Source organism: Plectropomus leopardus, chromosome 6, assembly GCF_008729295.1.
Source record: "Plectropomus leopardus isolate mb chromosome 6, YSFRI_Pleo_2.0, whole genome shotgun sequence".
Lineage (NCBI taxonomy): Eukaryota > Metazoa > Chordata > Actinopteri > Perciformes > Serranidae > Plectropomus > Plectropomus leopardus.
In genome coordinates this window covers 14,605,064-14,628,299 of record NC_056468.1, presented here as the reverse complement: position 1 = coordinate 14,628,299, position 23,236 = coordinate 14,605,064, and the positions used below count along the sequence as shown (strand labels likewise).

Sequence of the window (23,236 nt, the reverse complement as noted above, 5' to 3'; positions counted from 1 at the left end):
TGACAAAATGCCACTTTCGTCTTGAACTCACCTGAGATATTAACCAGCTTGAGGACAAAGAACTCATTGAACTCTGGGAGTTTATCTGAGATGGCCTCCAGGATAATAGGCTTTGTCTCTTCTCCTGTAGTGAAGGTGATGGAGCCAGATGTGTTGGTAAACTCTTGGTTTTCCTCCAGAGGAGTCATGGAGTCATTGGCAAACAGCTGCCAGAAGACTGTAACAATACCAAAGTGGCCCCTTGCACGTAGGACACTGGGACAGAAGAGAAAACAGTATACAATCAAAAATAATTCCTCAAATAAAGTTTAAAAGAGCAGTGTGTAAGATTAAGGGGGATTACGTGGCATCTAGTGACAAGGATTGCAGATTTCAAATGAGCAAGAAATCCTAAAAGAAGTCTTTCAGAACTTCTAAGTCAAGATATTAACCACAAAAGAAACATGCAGTGGTGTTCCTTACTAAAAATTATTGGTCTTGCCCTCTTCAACAGGATTCTCTGTGGTTTCCAGGGAGAAAATCCCATTGGCATCATCATTGGCCTCAATCACCACAGTAGCTGTGTCTGCTCCATACACAACAGCGTCACCTGTGTCACACATTCATATAATCAGGTTAGATCACCACCCACAGACAGACAGACAGACAGGCAGACAGACACAAGAGGGACTGACACAGACTGTGCTGGTCATATTATAATTGTCATGCTAAATTTCATGTGAAAGGGGGAAGCTTTCTGAATAACATAGCACACCATAACTATGGCAACCAAGGAGGATATGACTTCTTATTCATGAAAAATGAGAGTCAAAAAAATGAAGGCTTCTTTCAGCAAACAAGTTATAGTTAAGAGAGCCAAGGACAGAGCCTCAATAGACCATTTTAAAGTTTTCCAATATAAAAAAAGAAGAAAAAAAAACTACAGGGAGATATTTTTGTGCTAAATAGCATTGCCGCAACTGCAAAAACCTCTCCCCAGCACATAATTCAAGTTGCTGGACTACGAGAACACTGTAACAGGTATGCAAATCTGCTTCTAATTAAATGGGAGAGGTAAAGAGCGTTAAAGTCTCGAAATGTGTGTGATTGACCTCTAACAGGAGGCTTATTGGCTTTTAACACAATCACTATAAAGGAACATCCCCTGGCATAAACCAGAAGCTAACCCTTACTCGATTCTACTCCATGTCAATCAGTAGACAGAGCGAGGCCAGTGGAGTGGCCAGTCTTTGTGTCTTAGAAAGTCTGGAGCCTGGTAATTAAGGTCCTGTTGGGGCCCACTGCTCTTTCACTCCCATCCCTGACACACAATACTGGGATTAGGAGAGCTTTCAGTGTTACCACAGACAATGCTAAATAACCTAGCTACTCCTCTCTGTAAATACAAAACTGGCATTAAGACAAGAGGATAAACACAGGAGAAGGGGGTAATTTTGTTTTGAGATGAGATGGTTCTTGTACTATAAAGCACATGAGAAAAAATGGGAAGAGCAACTAACTAATCCTTGGATTAATCCTATATATTGTTTTTATTAACTCAAGGGACCAAAATACATGAAGATTATGACACATTCACTGTTTACATGACATCAAGACTGAGCCACAAAAAAACATCCTTATCATACACAGTAAACTCCTGTTATAAGCACTTGTTGAAAAGGAAGCCAAGACTCACCAGTAGCATTGTAGAGAACGATGTAAAAGGGTTCGTCAGTCTCCGGTATGTTGTCATCTTCCACAGCCACAGAGATGTTTTTCATCCATTCGCCCACATCATACACCAGCAACGTGTCATTACTCAGCATGGAGAGGTCACCTGGAGATGCCTGGCCGTACTCCACACGGTACATCACCGTGGCAACAAAGTCCGCCCGCCCTGCCCTGATAACAGTGAAGTTGGCCACGCTGCCTTCCTGAAGCCGCACGACCACAGGTTCTGAGGAGAGGGTGAGTAGTAGGAGGGGAGATGGGGAAGTGGCCAGGAAGAGGAAAGAGCAGTGAATCACTGCAGCTCTAATATTCCAACATAATGTTTCAGATGATTACTCATAAACACTATCCAGAACAGCATACTTACCAGAAAAGTAAATGGGGTCATCATTCTTATTAATCTGTAAACTGGCACTGAGTATGTTTCCAAGTCTTGCACCACCTGTGGCATTTGATAATGTGATGGTGAAATTCTCTATGTCCTCAGGGATCTAAAATGAAAAAAAAAAAAAAAAGATAAATAAAATAAATTAAACTAGTAAATGTCAAATTGGACAACATGAGGTTTTGTGTTTAGTTTATAATTTTACCTCATCAGGTACAGAGAATAGAGTGAGGTTTTTGAAGAACTCCCCTTCCATGAAGGTGATGTTTCCCTGGACAGGGCTGACGTCTCCAGTCAGGGCTGGCTCCAAGACCCAAGAAACTAACACTTCTCCAAAGTGACCCCTGTTTCTTACGACAGAGTACACTGCTGAGAGACAAAAAGAAGAGACAGATGTTCCATCTATATATTGAAACCTTACTTAACATCATGAACTGTTGTGTATGCACTTCTCTCTTGACATTTTACTTCCGGTTGCAGCTATCAAAGTACAGAATATAATAACAATGTATTTTTCTGGCTCACAGCAAAACTTCACAAGTTTTTTGTGTAAGTCTGCTTGCTACAAGCAAAGACCGGTGATGTATTCGGTAGAGGTTCTTCCTCTTCTCGGGACCAGATTGAATAATAGACTGCATCGTTACTGTTTGCAGCCCAAACGTCTTGTTCTACCAGTTGACAAAAGTGCTTCTTTATCTGCATTTACACATTCTTATACATTAAACAAACATGGTACGTTTAAATTACAGACTTAAATCATAGGCCAGCTTTTTCCCACATGCAGAAAAATGTGTGTCACTCCAATTAGGTCCATTTTAAGTGTCGATAAGCATCACTTGACATGAAAAACTATCACTATTATCTGAAGGACTACTACTTCAAAGTACCCTGGTGTATCTCGTCTCCTTTGCTCTCATTGATGGCCATTGTCAGTCCTGATTGGATGAACTCAATGACCCCAAAGGGGTCGTCGTTCTTCCGCACTGTGATGTTGACCTCCCTGTGGTTGCCAAGGCGACTGGGTGGAGTGCTGTGGCTACTAAGTACCACGGAGAAAGTCTCGTCCAGCTGTATGAGCACACATATGCCAAAACACACACACACACACACACACACACACACACACACACACACACAGACACATAGAGTTTAAATGTAGCAAACAAAGGTTTAAAGCATAACTGTTATTATCTACCATAAACCTGTTAGAAGACTTTTTTCACTAGCCTAAAAGAAAAATGGCAAGTATCATATTGGAGGACTTCATTTAGTAGCAAATTAAATAGTTATTTTGTAATAATGAAAGGTCAAGCTTGAATTGACCGCATTCTTACCTCGGGAACCCCATCAGGCCTCGCTACCAGTGCCACTACAACTTCTCTCTCTCCTGGTTTAAACTCCAGGATGCCTGTGGCACCATAGAATTCAGTGTTGCCTGACGGCATGACGGCATATCGGACCAGCTGTTTTAGCAGCTGTCCCTGGGCTCTGACCACATGCAACTCCACAGCCTCACCCTCCTGGATAAGTTCAAAGTTTACAGATGTGATCAGAACCAGAGATGATTGACAAAATAACAATACGTGGAGTGTAATGTAACAATTACTTTACATTGTTGCAGCTGATTAGACATTTTAATTACACCAACAAATTGAGTTAAATGGTATAGTTTAAAGTTACAGTTTCAGCAGTTTTAAAACTTACATTTATGATCCATGGACCCCTGAAAAATGAAGAGAACTCAAAGACTCCCCCAGGGTCATCGTTCTCCATGATGACAATCTCTCTGCTGGTGAAGCCAGCTTTCAGGATCTGATTCTCAACATTACTCCTGAAACCATACACACATAAACAGTATTAGATCATAACAGCAAGTGACCACTACTAAATCACTGAACTTACATTGTGCAGTAGATGAGAACCCTGCCATGTTTCTTTGATTTTTTTTTCTTTTTTAATGAGTTTTGAGCTTCTGAAACATCTAATAAGAAAAGAGCTCAACTTTAATCTAAACTTCACAATGCATTCCTTGTATTGTGTGATGCTCATTCATTATTGGCTCCATATGTTGAGCTCCTGTTGTTTAGACTTATTTTAATAACAATGTCAGTCTTCAGCATGCCTGCATCTTTATTGCTCTGCAGGGGTGTGTGTGTGTGTATATATGTGTGTGTATGTTGAGAAAATTGGGGCCAAGTAAGCATCACATAACGGCTAAATTAGAGACAAAGACATGACAGAATGAAGCACTCCAAACAAACAGTCACGGCCAAGGCGCAGCATGCATACAAACACTGACATCTTTAGGGGGGTATACAATCAAGCCTGGTTAAATTAGAGCAAAACACATAAAGATTCTCTATTAACTACCAACAACTACTCTCCTTTGGGTTCCCTTTTTCACACCATCGCTGAATCCCCAACCCCACCCCAGTCCCCCTCATCCCCACATCAAGCAAAGACCCCAGAAATCCTGAAGTAGGCCCTTCTGTGAAAAACAAAGTCTTGATTCACGCCACACAAAAGGCCCAGGTTCATTCCGCTCTCCACTTACCCGAAGTACACTATAAAGCGTGCAGTCTCCACCCTGCAGGGGAGGAGTAGGGGTGAGAGAGAGCTGCCATTCTCATCAGAACATAGACTAACAGATGAACCCATCCCCAAACCACTACCACAAACACACAGAAGCACACAAACACACAGACACACACACACAAATATCTCCAGAGAACCAATGGAGGGATGGGATGAGATGGCATCCGTTCAGCTTCACACTCACAGTTATGTTTATGAGCAGAAGAACAGAAAGGTCTAATATGCCTCAATGATAATGAACGAAATAAAATGTTGGCCACAACAACCTTTCTTGTACCGCTTTCCCACCAAAAGTAGCATGTGTGCGCATGTTTTTTAAACAGACAACAGCAGGAACAGAGGTCTTTGAAAACTTTTCAGTGGTTTCTTCTCTTTATATATGTTTTACTTATCTCTTACTAGTATCTCTTTTAAACTTGGTGCAGATGTGGATTGGTGTTTTACCGCTGCTTAGGAAGAGACGGACAGTAATTAGTGACGGCACGTTATTGCATCTCGCTGATTAAGGAGCTGAAATTACCGCTTTCACTTGGGTGTTGTATTCACATCAATGCTGATCAGAATCGATGGTGATAAGACCCGTGTCTACTGCAGAGACGCTCAACCCGGGTTTGAATGCTGATTGTACGCATTCCCATGGCATGAAAAAGCCAGATGTTAGTGGGTGATAGCGGGTTTTTTGTGCAGTGCGAATGAGGCTTTAGACTTGACATTCCTACCTATCCAGAGTGAGCAGTAAGGTCTCGTTGACTTCCGGGATGTCATCAGCCATGATCGTGAAGTTGATAGAGGCATCACTCTGGCCAGAGAGGAAGACCACAGAGCCACTTAGAGGGTCCAAGTCTTTAATAGTTATGTCGGCACGATTGTCTCCAATTGGTTGAAGACTCCAGAACACTTCGGCCTGACCATCTGTTCCATCGCGTCTCAGAGGGAGGCTTACCTGCAGCACCAAACATCATTACAGTTAACCACCTATTCAGAAAAACAGGTTGCACTACCAAGATGGGATTCTCAGTGAAGAGCTACACCCAAAAAGCAGTGAGCTTATTCCAAAAAATTGAAACAGACTTTTCAAGTCTTCATGTCAAGGAAGACAAAATACTCACATTGTTAGTGTTTTGTCCTACTTGTCTTGAAGACTTGAGAAGTGCTACCTTTTCATTTTTTTGGGAATTTAGCACTCACTGCATGCACTGTACAGAAAACTCACTTTCTGAACACAGATTAGAGTTAGCAGCTGAGCTAGTGAGAGTCAATAGAGACAAGCATCACAGAAATGTTGCTATTAGCATACACATCTTATAAAAACGGGTCATGTCTTACTGTGCTGGTGTTACTGTCCTCTGGTTCATAAACCACCACTGTTGTGTTGCTTGTAAAGCCGATTTCCCCGTTAGCAATGTCAGGAGTGATGGTCAAAGTCAGGTTAAGAGGTCCTCCAAACCTCGGGCTATTTGAGTGAATTGCAGGGTTGATATCAATCAGCTCCAGTGAATTCAACTAGGAGAAACACAAGAAACAACTCAATTAATAAAAAGCTCAAAAAGGCAACAAGTTATCATATGAATACATATAATACCGCCCCTGTTTCTTGGAATAACTTACAGAAGGACCTGAAACTGTCTGTTTTATTGTTGTAGCAATGTTTTATGCTGCCCTCTTGGCCAGGTCACTCTTGGAAAAAAAAGATTTTAAATCTCAATGAGTTTTTTACCTGTTAAATAAAGTGCATATATATATATATAAAAAAATATATATGTATATATTAAAGACACAGCTCTTCAACTTTGTACAGCTCGACACTATCTGGTTATTTCTGTTCTGTCAGTTTTTAATGTGTTGACCCGTCGGTGCTCCATTCACTCCTTTAATGTTCTGTTATGTGTTAAAGGGTTTGACTGAAAGTGTGTGGTGTGATTATGTTTCTACTGAATGTGAAGTAGGCTTTTCTTGTACTGTCTTGCTTGCTTTAAGAGCTAGGTGGTGATGTTAGTTTGGACAGTCGGGCAAAACCCATAGAAACGTGCCAGATTTGAGTGCCAGTGTCAAACTGTTCACACATGCAAATGAGGCACTCAAAGTTTGGATGGCACTGATTTGGCCACAAGTGCAAACACAAACAGAAAGAATGCATTTCTGGGCGTGCAAGCAAAATGTTGTGTAAATTACAGCATAAAAATGATAATGTCATTAAAAGTGAAAAAAAATGTTACCTGTATTAAGAAATGAGCGCCATTCTGAAGAAAGGCATCATTCCTGATTGGCAGTATGACTTGAACCATCTGTTCATGGGAAAACACCACATTAATGGACCTGCTGACATTCAGAATCTGGTCGCGGGCCAGTGCTGGGTCTATTGGACCAGCTGGGATGTAGAGGGCAGTGAGGGTCATAGACACATCACCCAGAGTGCCACCGTCCCGCAGGAAATTTAGCAACAGGAAACGGCCCTCAGGTTGGCTCTGGATGCTTTGTTCTTTTGCTGGGTCAAATCGAAAAAGCCCATAGACATCATCGCTGTCCTGGATGTAGAACACCATCTGGAGGAAGAGAGAAGGGAGACCAGATGAAGAGTAAGAATGAAAGGAAAACAAAAGAAAAGAAATGTGAAGTGGATGAGGGTGTGGTTAAATGGGAATGGTTGATGAGGAAATAGTTAAAACACATTGGTCTGTATCCACAAAAGGAATGTGCTTCTTTTGAGGCCACTAAACTTGTGCAAATGAGAGAAAAACACAATGTGCAATCCATAAAGTGCAAACTGAACTGCCAAGCAGACGGCTTCTTGGGTGTGCCTGTACCATGTATATATGTAAATAAGGAAATATTCAAAAATTCGGTGCAAAATTGCCCCTTTCCCATACAAATAAGCGTCATTGGAAATACCATTTAATTAACAAAGACCAATGCTTATTGCGACAGGCAGTTTCAGTGGTGCCATTAATGCTACTGAGACCTGTGTATTAAATAGGCAATTCCTCTCTTTTCAAAGCTCGTTGGCTTTGAATAATATTGATTTGATAATGAGTGATATTGACAAGCGGATTGTGAGCATATCTGATTTTGAAATGAAACAGTTCTGATGGAGCTCAGGATTCATCCATAAGGGCTACCTTATGGGGCACCCAGTAGCTCAGTAGGTAGAGCGGGCGCCCTATGTACAGAGGCCATGTCCTTGCTGCTGTGGCCACAGGTTCAATTTTGCTGTATGTCATACCCTCTCTCTTTCCTCCTTTCATGCTTGAACTGTCCTGTCCACTAAAGGCTAAAAAGCCCAATAAAAAGTGCACACCCTATGTCTAAATTTGGAGACACATGTACAGTGTCAGCTGCTATGAGATGCTGGAGCCAGCTGCAACACACAGCTCACTGTGGGCAACAAACAAAACTAAAGCTTTCTGCAAAGTTTTGTGCTCTGCAGTTTTCTGCGCAACTTATGGTGCTATTAGCAGGCGCAATCCAATCTATGTGGATCTGGCCTATAGTGTCTATCTTGTAAGAAAACAAAACTTAGTTGTGAACTGGGAGAAGTTATAGTTATGTTGATAAATCACAACCTTGCTACTTACTTATCGTCTGTCATAGTTCCTCTCGTGTTCCTGTTAGTACAATTAGTTTTACATATTTTGTTTTGGCTGAGAATGGGATTTCATAAATTTGACAGATGGGTCTTAGCTTCACTACCTATGTGGGAGCACCTGTGGTCTGTGCTGTCTCTTGTGCAGTGAGGAGGAAGGTAATTGATCTTTAGGATATAAGGGGATAATTGCAATCAAGTCCACATTTACCATTAATTACTTTGGAGGATTTTGTTGTACGTCCTGTTTTTGTGTTACTTAAACTGTACTTTGGGTCACAAGAAGAGTAAAGGAGAGGTGAGGAGCAGAAAGAGGAAAGAAAACAAGTTAGTCTGAAAGTAGTAAAACAGAGCCCTGAGCTAACTTTAGAGAAGCATCCTCTTTAATTAACTCTGCTAAGACTGTTTGAGTAGTTTTTATGAGCATTTTAACTGAGGCTCATTCATTTCCCTGAAACCTACACTTGTCTGATGCATTGCCTGGCATGCACACAATAGCTGATTTACAGCTCAGTTCCATGTCTGAGATATATCTTCACATTAATGGCCATTAACTCTGATCAACTTGTCCTACTGTTAAAGTCATTCATTGATTCTTCAAGGAATTTCTGCAGAGCCAGCTCTTTCTGCGCAGATGTCGAACAGACTCTACAACCTCAAAACCTGAGGTGGTGTTCTGGTGTGTGTTTGTATACGCCTCATCTCATGCCTTCAGTATAAACAAGACTTAGATCTGCCCACTGCTTTCACACATGGCCAAGAGGCTTGGACAAAGATGGAAGCTATAAAAAACATGTCACCACTTCACCCACGCTTTCTGAAAAAAGAGCACACAGACACCACACACAGAGTGTGCCTGCTGTTTCCGCTTTGTTTTGATTCAGCCACATTAAGGGAACACCCACAGAGCAAAGTGACACACCAAGGGGTCGACTTTTGCAGAACGTGCCAAGTTTGCCACTGTACCTTACAGCAGGTCACACACAAACACTCACACATGCATAACACATGCACAACATCTGGAGGGTATGTTCTCTAACAAGTGCAGCCTTCTGTCCCACTTCTCTCTCTCTGGTACAAACCCAATATAGCAAGACCATTAAAAAAAATACAAATTGGCCTGTCAAATAGGTCCTCTAAACTGACCTCCATTGGTTCGTCGACCTCCGCACCTCCAGTTACAGTGTCGGGCAGCAGCTTGAGAACAAAAGCTTCTGCTTCTTCAGGTAGATCATCTGCCACAATATTTATTGGAATCACAGCTGTCATCTGACCGGCAGCAAATCTCACTGTCCCCGCTGCAGGCCTCAAATCATCCGACACTGGGGATAGGTCACTGGAGTTTCTACTGATGGACCAGTTGGCAGACACGGCACCGTAGCTTCCTCCATTTCTTACAATAACGATTCCTTCAAATCTAGGAGAATGGTAGAAATCAAAGGATGGTTAAAGTCAAAATTTTCTTAGTTTCTTTGATTTTTTTCTTTTTATTATGGCACCTGCCTTATATTTAAATATACAACACACCAGCTGAAAGATAAAATAGTACCCATTCAATGGGATAAAATATGTACTGTATGCCAGTATACAGAAGTTACACAAGTTATCTACCTCTGTGTCAGATCTTCATTGATGGTGATTGGCTGAATGATTGCGCTGCTGCTGATGGACAGAACACCATTCGGCTTATCATTGGGCTCGATGGTCACTAGCACAGCGTTGGGTGATACAAGCACAGCATCTCCTCTGATGGTCTCCTCCAGCAAGACCACATGGAAGGATTCTGCAATTTCTGGCACATTGTCATCTCTGATTTTGAACAAAAGGCTGATGTTGTAGACAAATGGAGGGAAGGTAACTGTTCTGACTGGCTGTAAGTCGAGGAAATCCACATCTGGTGTGGCGCTGCCCATTCCTCCGCCTCTCACCACCATGTAATCTACAGAGACCTAAAGACAGTATAGTCCAGATGATTCATACACATTTTGTCTTGTGCTTGTTTTTTCTACATCAATGTACTTTTATCATATATATATATATATATGTGTGTGCGTGTGTGTGTATATATATATACTGCATGTACACTATATGCATACACTGTACATACATTTGTTGTATATGGTATATTGTAATTAAAGTAGTTGTATCCTATTCTTTAACAGTTAAAAGTCTGGGTAAATAAACTGGAATGAGAGAAAGGAACCTCGGTGTCAACAGAGCCAACGAGCGGCCCATCCTCGGTCAAGCGACCACGGGTCACGTTGAGAGCAATCACTCCAGCGGACTCTGGTACGGCCATGATGGATTGGGAAAACCGCAGTGGGCTGTCATTACGCCGGATTCTAAGCTGGACACTGCTGGCATTGAGTCTGAGGAGGGCGCCCCCTGCCACGCTTGTTAGCCTGACTGAAAACTCCTCATCATCCTCTGGGATCTGACCAACAAAGGAAAGGAAAGGAAACACATTGACATACAGTTGTACAATGGATGCAGCTGTTTGAAGAAACCTGCTTGCTCCTTTCAAACTTGGAAAATTTGACCTTAAAAAAAATGTTATTTTTGTATTGTTTAAAATGTATTTTTTTTTAAAAATGCTGCAATACATGTTTCAAATCATCCCTTCAATTTTTGTCAACCAACAGTTGCACTAAAATGTCCAAAAAAGCTGATAATGGGACAGATGGAGGGACAGATCCGCACAAGCCTATATGTGACATGAGGTCACATGTATGGATAAGCTTTAAATATGTAGTTTGTTCAATACCTGGTCATCCTGGATGAGAATACTGAAGTGCACTACAGCCTGACCCACAGGAATGGTAATGTTGCCTCTCTCTGGACGGAGATCTTCAATGGCCGGGTTGGGACCTTCAGAGATCTGCACAGAAGGAATCACAATGATGTGTACACTTTGGTATGCCCATGTACTCTATGTGGATTTTCATTTATCATTATTACTTATTTGTTCTGCACAAAAATAATGGAGAAAATGCTTCCTACTGTGGAATTTATGTGATCAGAGCATTACATGTGTGCACTGGATCTAAATTCTCCAAACACTTGGATTCATAAGTCTGTCTAAAAACAAGTCTGCTTATCAGAAGCATATAAAAACAAAACTGTCTCTCCTTAACTACTATAAAGCAGGGTGTCTTAGGTTTGTTGGTTTAATGTACAGGTAATTGCCCTCTCACCTCAAAGTTCACAGTCACAGTCCCATATGTTCCCTTTTCTCTAATGAGGGTGAAAGGCACATAATGGTTCCTTCCTCTTGGTTCATCGACTACAATCTCTTCAGTCTAAGATGGAAAGGGTGAGACAGTTAGACAAACACAAGTTGAACTCCAGACAGTTCAGTTAATTAATTACACCTGTAATTCCCAACTAGAAACATAGCAAAATACCACATTTGAAAGACTGTAATAAGGAACCAAACGCATAATAGGAAATTAAACATTTCTAATCTCAGTGTGTTTAAATTCTTAAATTCAATCAATTTTTATCTTTCACTGCGTGTACTGCTTTGGCAGCAGTACTTCAGAGAAAAGGTCATGCTAATGGAGAAGTCAAATTGAATTGAATTGAAAGAGACACAAACACAAAGGAAAGTGATTGCAGTGGAATATACAGCATTATAAAATTATATTCCATGGCAACAAGGAGTAAATATCACATTCAATTTTATTGTATTTGGAAATCCTTATCGTGGTCTTAAAATTTGGAAGTTAAATCCCCCTTTGTTTTTCAACATGACTCAAGTTTAGTTTTGCCATAACCAGGGAAATTCTGGGTACTAAAAATGGAGAAGAAAAGAAAGCAAAGAAATGCAATACAGACATTAATTTAGTATTCTAACATAAACACATCTCCCAAGGCCGGGAGGCCTTTATTGATTCTAAGCAAGCCAAATCATTATCCAGCATCTGAGACCATCTGGGGGTGGTAGGGCCAACAGTTATACCACAGCTACCATGGAAACGCTAAAAACTTCCACTGACTAGTGAATCCAGGGAGTGTTGTGGTTTTAATTACCCCTGGGAACCCACAACCACTAGATGGTCACTTCTCCCACAATCACGGTACGAGCATGACTGAACCCCTCTCTGGAGAAGTGGGTCCAAACAACTCTATACCCAATCCTTTACTTTATATTACTGCTTACAGACCTGCATATGTGTGCTGCAGGTGAAAGGACAAGACTTTGGATATTGGAAGTGTTCTGGTTTGCTTTTGTGGTCCATTTGTAGTCTGAGCAGCACTGACCAATCGTGTTTGAACGACAGGTTTAATAGTGTGTGTAGAGAGGCAGATTGCATTGGGCAAAATGCAATCATGGAGCCCATCGGCTATCGTCTGGCAACGACTTAGCTTTAAATCAGTTTTTTTATCTGCATTCATATTCAGACATCTGTTTACAGAGACTAGTCAGTGCATACTTATGGCACAAGTGCAAGTTATGGCAGCTAAGATTTGCCATATTTCACTGATTTCGGCTTTGTGACCGCAGGCAAAAATCGGATGGAGTGGAGCTGAACTGATATATTGTTATTCTTTTCTACAGGATGCAGACTGTCATTGGCTGCCACTTTCAGACAGTAACACCCTTCCTGCGTGCTACCAAGGTCCTGCTATGCGAGACCTTTAATAATATTTTATCAGTGGGAGGAATACATTATCAACAGGTGTGGTGTGGAAGAAAATTCAGCATGTTTTATACAGTAATATAAATTATAATTTATAATATAAATTAAAAGGACCTGAGATTCCTAAAATGTTGAGACAGGGGTCCAGGCAGCTTTACTTATCTTTGGCCTCAAAATAATTTAATAAAAAAGAATGCTCTTTTTGTTACAGATTTCTCAAAGCTGCAGCGGTTAACACATTTGCATTATATAGCGATTAATCATCGTTGGAAAATATAAGTGATCGACTGTAATGGATGAGACCGAAGTGAATAAACAAATAAATACAAGATGCATGTGGATGACGGGTTTCTTACTGAGTTGAAGGCAACTATTCCAAAGGCATTGTCATTGGACAGGATGGTGATGGTTGCCTTGTTTGGTGTTCCCAGTGTCACGCCATTTGAGGAGCTCTGGAAAACAGGGAGATTGGAAATGGTTAGATAAAACCAGGCTATGGAGTATGTACCTGAACACGTCTTAACCGTCTCCTGAATAAAAAAAAAACAGAACGTCTGCCTTATCCACTATCTTCACTTCATTTCTGTGCTCCCACTGAGAGACCCTGGTGAGAAGGCACAAAGACAGGAAGTACTGGTCTCAGCCTGGTTGATTTGTCAGGTTAGCTCACAGCGGGATGCCTCTTCAGGACTTGTGCTCTGCTCTGTTATTCGGCACTAAGACCCGACAAACTTCAAATCCCACTGGGCTTAAAATCACACAGCAACTTCACGAGGCTTCCACTGAGCTTTTAGTGTAACAAAGAAAACCAGAACCTATGATCTGTGCAAGGAGGGTTTCCTTTTCCTGAACCCCCAAGAAGAGAAGACCACAACCTTGTTATTTGGTGTAACTTTCCAAGGTTTCCATTAGTGAGCTTCCCAATGTTTTCACAAGCATCTCATGGACCAACTGCGCTGACAACCACCATGTCTGTGCTTGAGTGTACAGGCTTCCACCAAAACATCAAAAATCCCTCTGAAACATACAAACATCTGCAAATAGGCTAATGAGTGTATGTGCAGGCATTCTGGGAAATGATCAACTATGAGAGACTTGAAGTACTATAATAAACAGAAACATAATTTTCTCCTCCAAAACAATTTTAAAACACATTTTCAGCCAAACAGAATCCCACTGAAAGTTTATAGCAAAACAACTGTATGCGAGCGTGTGTGCCATGTTGAGGTGAGAGCAGGCAAAGAAGAAAATGAAAAAACAAAAAGTGCTTTGGCCTCTTGCATTCATCCCTCTATTCAAACAGGGCTTTTCCCAGCTGTAACAGAGCTTTCTTTCCGCCGCTGAGCTCTTGTAGCGGTCAACTCGCAGACACAGAATCCACACGCTTTCACAAAGCCAAGCCACTGACCGAGCCAGGAAGCTGCTCACACACGCAAACACACACACACACACACACACTCATGTGTGCCGAACTACAAAAACATATTCAAATATTCAGTCATTCACACAGCTTTCAAAGCCAGCTTTGTTACAAGCATGTAGCAGTACATACTGTAGTAACACCCCCAATCTAATATGCTACAACCCACTGTGTTTTTACCTTCTGTTCCTGCACAGCGCTGGTAGGCTGCACCTGCTCTGGTCTACAACAATTGTGCACTATATAACAAGTCTTGCTCTCACTCAGTATTTCCTAAAGAAACATATTTTACAGATTCAGCTGTCAGGAATGATAAATGCACCCCAATCAACCCTTTATTTCTTACTTGTACTTGATCTATGACACCCCTTGTAGTGCACATTCATCCTCCCGACAGTCCCTCAGTAAGCTGATAGGGTAGCATTTGGCCAAAGCTTTGTCTCCGCTGTAGTGTAAACAGAAGGGCTAAGTGGGCCTCATCTGGTCTTTCACTCTAGTAGCAGGCTAAATACGGGCTTGCGCTTCTGGATTTTTACCAGATGTAAGAAAAATGCAGCGTCAAATTGAAAATGTTGTGAAGAAAGTCCCTATTGCTGACAGAGCTGTTGATGTTTTGCAGAAGTACATAGCTGACAATCAGTCATTCACAATGACCTTTGTCTTTGGTCTTTTAGTGGGGGATAAGACAAGTAGACAGCTAGAGCAGGCCCCCCTAGCTCATCAATCAAACTTGACAGCTAAAGGCTACATGAAACCATGGAGATAGTCTCTAGGTGTAAGGCATCCTGAATTGTGATGGGGATTTCTTTGACAAGGATTCACAATGCGTAGTGTTGAAAATCATTTTCAAACTTTCAAAGTCTATAGCAGTTACATACCAGACAACAGTAAAAGCACAACAAAATGTAACAAAAGAAAAAATGCAAGCAATCACCTTTTTTTAATCTAACAGTCCCTTGACTAGAAGAAAGAGACGAGCTGTAACTTCTGATAATGTGGTGCATGTGATGGTGTCACCAAAAAGCTTCAAAATGCAAGACAAGATGTGTATGTGCTTGGTTGTGATTCATTGTAACAGACTGAGCATTAATCAACAATAGTGTGTCACTTGAAATGGTGAACACAACATTTACGAAAATGAAATCTTCGGAAGGCACACGCACATCATAGTCAATGGGAAACAGTGAATGAGAGAATCACTTTAATCTGCTGTGTTTTGGAGCTGTGGCTGTCACAGTTAGTTTCTTTTCACATAGGTGTCTTTTAGTGGGAAACCTCAGAGGCACAAACAACATTTGGCCCCACCCAGACCAGCCCTGGAAATGCCCTATAGAGCACACACATCAAAGACCCCGTGGCTCTGAGCCTCCTCTGCTTACTGTGGCTGTCGCCCCCACTCTCTATTGCTTAGAACATGGGTTAGGGTTTAAGACGGCCGGGGTCAGAATTGGAACAGTGGGACTTTGACGAAAGGAGGCTTGGAGCTCCAGAAACAGACACGTGGCAAATAAATGCAACACTTATAAATCTATAAAAAGAAAATCTGGCAAGCACACACACACACTTTCTGACAAACAATGGCATTTACCTGTAGCGCAAGGTTGAAGGTAAATGTCTCATCGGCTTCAGGCAAGTCGTCATCTCTCACTGCGATAAAGATGGTCTTACTGGACTCAGTGGACAGCAGGAAGGCTGCAGCATTAATGCCTTCAAAGTCCCCTGTGTCGACTCCTTCTAGCTGAATGAAACAAGCAAACATTCAGTTTTATCACTCATCATTAACTTAAGTTAGATTCATGCTTTTGTGTCGAAAAAGTTATTTGAAAGTGAGAAATGAAGAGAAACAGGAAAGGCATGAGAGAGATGGAGACAACATGGCACATCAAATATGGGACTGAAAACAGGATGCTCTAGCTACATGATTTGTGCCCTCACAACTTAGCCAATAGGATGCCCCAGGCTTGATGTTTTTGCCTGTTTCAGCTGTTTGCAATAGCAGTGAAGAGATGTTGTGTTCCTGTCTCTTTCCTTCCTCTCTGCTGGTACTTTTATCTGCTTGATCTTGAGCTGTTCTTCCATCTATCATATTAGTTTCCTGGAGGGAAGCTTTATATTACCCAGTATTTCACAAACTAATAGCTCAGGTATAATAGTTCATGTAAGAAGAAATATGGTAAAGATATCAAGAAGCATAGGAAACCCCCCAACCACACTCCAATGAGCGGCCAGCTCGCCTTACCGGACACCAACTGTGAGCAGCTGACACTAGCCCCCATGTGGAGGACGTAAAGCCAAAACCCACTCTGTGACTTCCAAAACTGTTTCTGCAGACACTCTGGGTCTGCTTACTGGCCAAAAAAGATTACTGATTCTCTCCTTCACTGGACATTAAAGTGGCAACTCAGCAACACAACAAGGTGGTTAAATACAGACGGAACAGATTTGACGGGTTGATTAATATAGAAACATAATGAGTCATCCATGATGAGTTTGTCCCATGTCCTACCAGAACCAAAGCTGTCACATTGACTGGGTCTCCCACTCTCTCCACAACCAGGCGGACCACAGCTGTGCTGCTCTCGTTGACAACAAAGTCAGTCTGCCCCAGGAACCGCAGCGTGGCTGACTCAGACGCGGTGCCAGGGATGGACAGAGCCAGAATCAACCCAGCTAGCAGGAGGACAGGGTGCATTCCTACAAAAAGGGGAAGCATATGGAGCAAATATGAAAAAAAGGATGGAAGAAAGATGCATATAATGCAAATACCTTTACAAATATACAAATTTAGAAAGCTACAGAAAGTAAATTTCCCGTTCACTCAATGGAAACATAAATACACTCCAGATTTAGGGATTAAAAGATCTGTCTGTTTTTATCTTCATTCCCTAGTAACACTGCTCAAATACTGACTCAAGAAATGTGCATGGAAGAAAGGGAATTCACATTACAAAAAAAAAAAATCATTCAAACTAAAAAGAAAAAGTCACAATCACATAAGACCACAAATCGTGATATAGTATTAAAAGTAATGTAAATGCTGATGATTCAAAATCTAAAAAAACAGGGATGAGGAAAGGAGGGAAGCTTACAAGACAAGAAGTCATATTTACAGAGATTAACAAACAACTCTAATCACAAGCTTGATCTATGATGAGCAAAATGTTCACTTCATGCATCGTAGGAATATTTCCAATTACATAAAACAATTATTCAGTATAATATGTTTATTGTAGGTCTAATGTATGCACCCAAAACCAAAGCAAATTCCTTAAAAGTGAAAACCCACTTGGCAATAAATCCTTTTCTGATTCTCACTCTAAATGACCTCCAGTATTCTTTATACCAAAAAATGCCGATATTAAAATTTAACAGATATATAGTCAGTATAGATTAAAATGAGTGAGACCCACAGGCAGCATCGAGTGGCCAGATGTTCAGATGGCCTGGCTTTGGAGAACATGCAGCCGTACTGGCTGGCAGGCTCGCTGGTCATTGTGGTCTAAATGATTCATGACATTTTACCATAATTTCAACGGCTGTTGTCCTCATGTTGTCATAACTGTTAAAGCAGTTGTTGTTGAGTTTGTTCTTTTTGACCACGTGAATTAAATATGTCATGCCACAATAAAGGCGATCAGTCAAGGTAGTTCTGGTACAGCATTATGCTTCAGACAAATTCCCATACAATTCTCCTCTGCCAACTCTCTTCTTTCTCTCTCTAATTATGTTCGCTGCTCTCCCGCTACCTCCAATCATCCTCACTTCTCTCCTACACCCCTCTGCCCTCCACTTCTCTCCTCGTCCCCTCTTGTCTCATCTCCTCGTCTGTCCTTCCCTGTCTCTAAATTCTCTCACCCAGAATAATCCTAAAGCTGGACGGAGCCACTGAGACAGTTGTCATGGTTAACACAACAAAACAACACAGCATGACAAGTGGGGTGGAGCCAGCTTATAGCTAAATTGCAGCCACTCTGTCGTGTCTTCCCCCTCCCTGCTGCCTTTTACCCATCCCATTCATAATCTGCACCACACAGCCTTGCCAAGAGTATGAACACGTAAGGTCTTTAAAAAAAATTGCTCTTAATTACAAGGTTGAAAAAGAACATCAGCAGCTACGGTGGATGAAGTCATGCTGTTTGGTTCCTTTTTTTCAAAAGCAGAAATCATTTAGGAAAGTTGGACATTGAAAATATCCCCTTTTTCATATGTTCCATTACTGTTATATCAATCTGAGTTATTCTCAGTCGGTGTTTTAATAGCAACCATCCATCAATCAGTTTGTCAGCACAGAGAGGAGAACAAGACACTGTATCAGCATTTTGAGCTGTTGGCTGACAGCTACAGTCAGAGTGAATTGATGTACATGTACATGTGTGATAAAGGGAGAGCATATGTATGTGTGTAAAAGTCTGTGTGTAGGTGGTGTCAAGGGCCACGTGTATTTGTGTGTGCATGACACATGCACACACATGCCAGCAGTGGAGAGATTGCTGGGAAATCCATCAAAAAGGGATTTAGAGCTGGTGGGGAGTGGGGCTGGACAGTGGGGAACAGAGGGTGAGGCTGAGGGGGAAAGAGAGGTGAGTGTGTCGCCGGACAAAGAGAATAAATCCTGTTATTCGCCCTGCTCTCTCTCCCAGGGTTGGGAACTTCCTGCACCACTGACTGAGAGCTTGAGTAAAAAGCATTAAACCCTCTCTTTTGCATCATCTCGCTGGAAATTACTTACACAGTATAAGTCTACACTATAGGCTACACTCTCATTATAGGTAATAGTGTACCTGAGGGTGTGTGCAATCTTACAGCATTTAGACAGCTGCTAGTATAGATCAACTTTTGCTTCGTTTTGGTCACAGCAATACCTTATAAAGCACAGCTTTCATCCTTTGTTAAATATCATCACAAATTTTACAATATAAAACATTTTAAATCTAATTTCTTTCTCTCTATGCCATATCTGCTTTCGGTTTTCAGAGATCTGACTTCCCACACACAGTTTCTTCAGCAAATCTTTGTGCCTCAAAACTTCACTTCCAAACTTCCAAATAATTTCCTAACATCACTTGGACCACAACCTTTTAGATGGATGGTAGCAAGCATCCAGCTCCATAACGTCCTCATCCCCTACCCCAAAACAGAGGGGTGGTCCTTTTTTGCATCCACTGACCCAGATGCCCCACATCCTTCAAAGGGCCTAATACACAGCAGAGGCTGTGTGGATGGCACAGGTTTGTTTTATAAGCAGCAGGGCAGTTTTTGTGCTGGCATCATGTGTTGTGCCAACCCTGACCCCAGGGGTTACAGCAGGACCAATGAGCCGTCTGTCACAGCAAAAGGCGGCATGGAGTGCCTGGCACAGACCTCTCACATTGATAAGGCTGAGAGTCAGAGTTCATGTTGAGAGGTGCACATTGACACACACACACACACACACACACACACACACACACACACACACACACACACACACACACACACACACACACACGTACGTATATATACACACGCATTTGCCAGAGCTGGCACAGTCAGCATGTGCATCCCCTGTGCTGTGAGAGACAGCTGGGTGACAGGCCAGGACACTGGAGAGCCCTGAAATGCATGAAAACACACTGCCCATCACAAATATTGTGGGCAAAAGAAACAAAAAATGATGTCTGGGGCCAGGACTCTGAGTCCTGGCGCTCTAACAAGCCACAGACAACACCACAACTAAAGAGACTTCATATTCTGAACATCCAAAATTGCTTTTATTGACTTATTCTGTGAGTCTAACCTCAGTCAGCTGACTTTTCTTTTATATTGCATTACTTTGTTTCCTGGAACACACACAGTGTCCAAAAAACATGTAAAACCCACTATATATAGTACTGGCTGAAGATGTTTTGCATGTGATTGTATTCATCCATAACAGAACATCAATGTATTATTAAAAGTTATCTTAAAGTGCAAATTCACTGTTTTTTTTTTTTTTTTGCTTTAACTTATCATTACTAAGTAAATGTTGATTGCACAATGTAATGGCTATAGAATAATGACACCATCAGTGTTTAGATTGTTTCCCCAGAAGCCCCATTGCTTTCAGTATGCAGCTCTTTCTGCCACCTGGTATGATCACATAAGTAAATAAAGGCTTCATTTACAGCACAATAGAAGTACGTCAACTATAACTTAACGTGGTAGTTTTCTCCAGTAACTAAACAATATGAAAAGTCCACTTGCTGTATAATACCTTTTCCTGTCAATTGCTTAAAAAGTTTGTTTGCTTAGTTCTGATAGTAAATTACTGTATCACCTATTAAGATGATGGTGTTGTTTTTAAATAAACCATAAACCAGTATTACTTATGTTTATTCCTGAGTGTAAATGCTGTTGTGCTAGCGTGCCTCCACAGTAAACAAAGATTTCACAAACAAAGAAAATTATTGTTGAATTGAGGTTATAGGGGGTTGCATTTCACAACAAAAAAAAAACTATATTAAAACATCCATTTCCAAACTTTCAACAAGTTCCAAACTTTCAGAAAGTCTATTTCCACTTTAAGTCAGGCTCAAATGACAATTAACATTTTTCCTGGTACAATCTTGATTTGCTCATGACAAGCAACTAGTTATAAATTCCTTAAGTTGTTATTAATATCTGATTATTATCTCGTTAAGCCTTGACCTTGAACCTGCTATCGCCATATTCATTTTTGTCAAGAACATAATACTTCCAGCTAACTTCTTTCATCTTTTCAATATGAAGAGTAATTTAGAATTATGGTTCTCTTGCACAAGGAGGCTTTGTGCTTGCCAGGAAAGTTTCTTATAGCGCCGGGCATTGAGAGCTACAACTGGAGTGCCACTAAGCCCACTCGTTTCCCCGGCTAAGCTCAGATCAAAGGTAGGGAACAATGCATAGGCAACACACATTCACACACATTCACACACAAGCAAATGTACACACAAACACACATATACTTCATGCAGAGTATCCCTTCAGCACCCACTTGCAATCACTCGCTCCTCACTATCTTCTGATCTTTCTTTTTCCTGTACCTCTGGCATGGATAGCTCATCAGCAGACAGCCTCCAGTGTGATAAGCACCATGATAAGCAGTGATAACATCAGTCCTGGTCAGGAGGTTTGACCCCATCACCTGTCAGCCCTTCTTAAAGTAGCCCAACAGTGTTAGGAACCTGCTTTACAAAAAACCATTACATTAGATCCCTTGCAGACACACCATACACACACACATATATCCACTCAAACACTCACACTCACTCACTGATCTATTGGATATCCCTGTCAGAGGTGCTGAGAAGGTGTCTGGTTGCAGGGCTGCTCCTGGGGTCATTGCTCTGCGCTGATGCCTCTAGAGTTTCTCCTGACAGTGGACTCTGTGTCGTAATCTTTAGCATCAATTATTCACTGTGAGCCTAAGACTTAACAGTCAAAGGATGGTAGTAAGCGTGACACTGCAGGATCAATGTATAGCACGTACCACATGGTAAGTCAGGTAAATGGGCAGTTGACATAAGTACATGGAATGGGGCTGCACACTATATCATATTATATGACATCATTCCAATGTCAACTTGTGCAAAAAAGACAGTGATATTGCACTGAGGGATTATTTGAGTGACTTGAAATGGAGTCTAAATAGAAAACTGCATTTAAACTATCATTCCTTTTTTATTGGTTCCTTTTGTGTTCAGTGTTCAATATGAAAGCAAAAGGAAAATCAAAGAATGTTGGCAAAAATTTCCTTTCATTTTTCAAATTGAACATGCAATTTGTTGTATTTTAGCAGTATAAAAATGCACAGCCCTGCAAACTTTCATACCTGTTTATTTATCACAAGTAATATCGTTACCATGATATTCAATGTTATCGTATATTTTTCTCCTATGGTGCAGCTTTAATACATAGTCACACATGCTGTCACACTGAGTGACTTAAATTCCTCCTTGTTAACTTAAAAATAGCCCTCCATTTTTTGTCTCATTAAATAATGTCATCCCCTTTGCCATTTTAGCTCTCTGGGAGCGTCTTTGGGATAAAGTACCAGCTTCTATAATCATAGCCAAGGACTTTGCCTTTTTCCCGAGTTACTCCACTGAGAATTCTCTGTATCGGAAGCTGTAAAAGAGGAAAGGGATACTCTTATTTCCTTTTTGGTAGAGGGTGTGTGGGATAACAGTCTGTAAGGTTTAATCAAGGGCTTTCCCATGAGGCATCCCTGCCCTGAGGCTTCCCTGGTCCTGAGACGCCCTTGGTGCAGAGCTTGTGGTTATATCTGGCAGTTAGTCACATGCACCCGCACACACACACACACACAGAAAGTGATCTCCAGTTGTCTGACACTGGGAGGCCTGCAGTGGGATCTCATTCATCAATCTTACAGCTTTGGTCGATGATCTGGAGTCTGTCTGGCCACAAAGAGGAACTGCTCTGTCATTAACATCAACTAATATAACAGTGCTCTTGGAACGTTTGTGTGCCTCCCCAGGACAGATTCACACTAAAAACCAACCATGCAAACAAGCAGTATGACTGATAGTTACAGAGATAAACAAATGAGTAAACAGCAACACAGAGACAGATGGTGTAGTATGCAGAAGGGAGAAAGAGGTGATATTAAGCCGTCATGTATATCAGTCAATATTTATGTATAACATATGGGATGACTGCTTTACCAATTCTTTGGGGATATAAACAATGGAAAATGGAAGCGGCTTGTGGTTGGATGGCCTGGTTATTATTCAGAGGTTAGACAGAATATGAAAAATGCCTAATATGAGCAAGCAGAAGCAGTATTTGCTTTTAATATTTTGCAAAAAAAAAAAAAACTAACTAAAGCCATTTACTCCTTAAAAACAAAATTACAGGGCAAATATAATTAAATAAAACCAAATAAT

At 41.3% G+C, this 23,236-nt stretch overlaps 1 protein-coding gene across 1 annotated transcript in view; it reads right to left on the bottom strand.

Moving 5' to 3' along the window:
• The window catches only part of adgrv1 (adhesion G protein-coupled receptor V1), a 112,795-nt gene extending 95,770 nt beyond the window's left edge, over positions 1-17,025 (bottom strand). Inside the window, exons 1-19 of the mRNA XM_042489006.1 lie at positions 16,840-17,025; positions 15,922-16,071; positions 13,270-13,365; positions 11,465-11,569; positions 11,035-11,148; positions 10,474-10,704; positions 9,882-10,219; positions 9,417-9,687; positions 6,907-7,233; positions 6,017-6,193; positions 5,410-5,633; positions 3,800-3,926; positions 3,430-3,615; positions 2,983-3,163; positions 2,301-2,464; positions 2,078-2,201; positions 1,676-1,936; positions 463-589; positions 32-255 (exon numbers count right to left, since the gene is read on the bottom strand). Of these exons, the coding sequence (XP_042344940.1) occupies positions 32-255; positions 463-589; positions 1,676-1,936; positions 2,078-2,201; positions 2,301-2,464; positions 2,983-3,163; positions 3,430-3,615; positions 3,800-3,926; positions 5,410-5,633; positions 6,017-6,193; positions 6,907-7,233; positions 9,417-9,687; positions 9,882-10,219; positions 10,474-10,704; positions 11,035-11,148; positions 11,465-11,569; positions 13,270-13,365; positions 15,922-16,071; positions 16,840-17,025 (3,613 nt within the window). The remainder of the gene's footprint in view (positions 1-31; positions 256-462; positions 590-1,675; positions 1,937-2,077; positions 2,202-2,300; positions 2,465-2,982; positions 3,164-3,429; positions 3,616-3,799; positions 3,927-5,409; positions 5,634-6,016; positions 6,194-6,906; positions 7,234-9,416; positions 9,688-9,881; positions 10,220-10,473; positions 10,705-11,034; positions 11,149-11,464; positions 11,570-13,269; positions 13,366-15,921; positions 16,072-16,839) is intronic.
• Between the last annotated feature and the right edge of the window lie 6,211 nt (positions 17,026-23,236).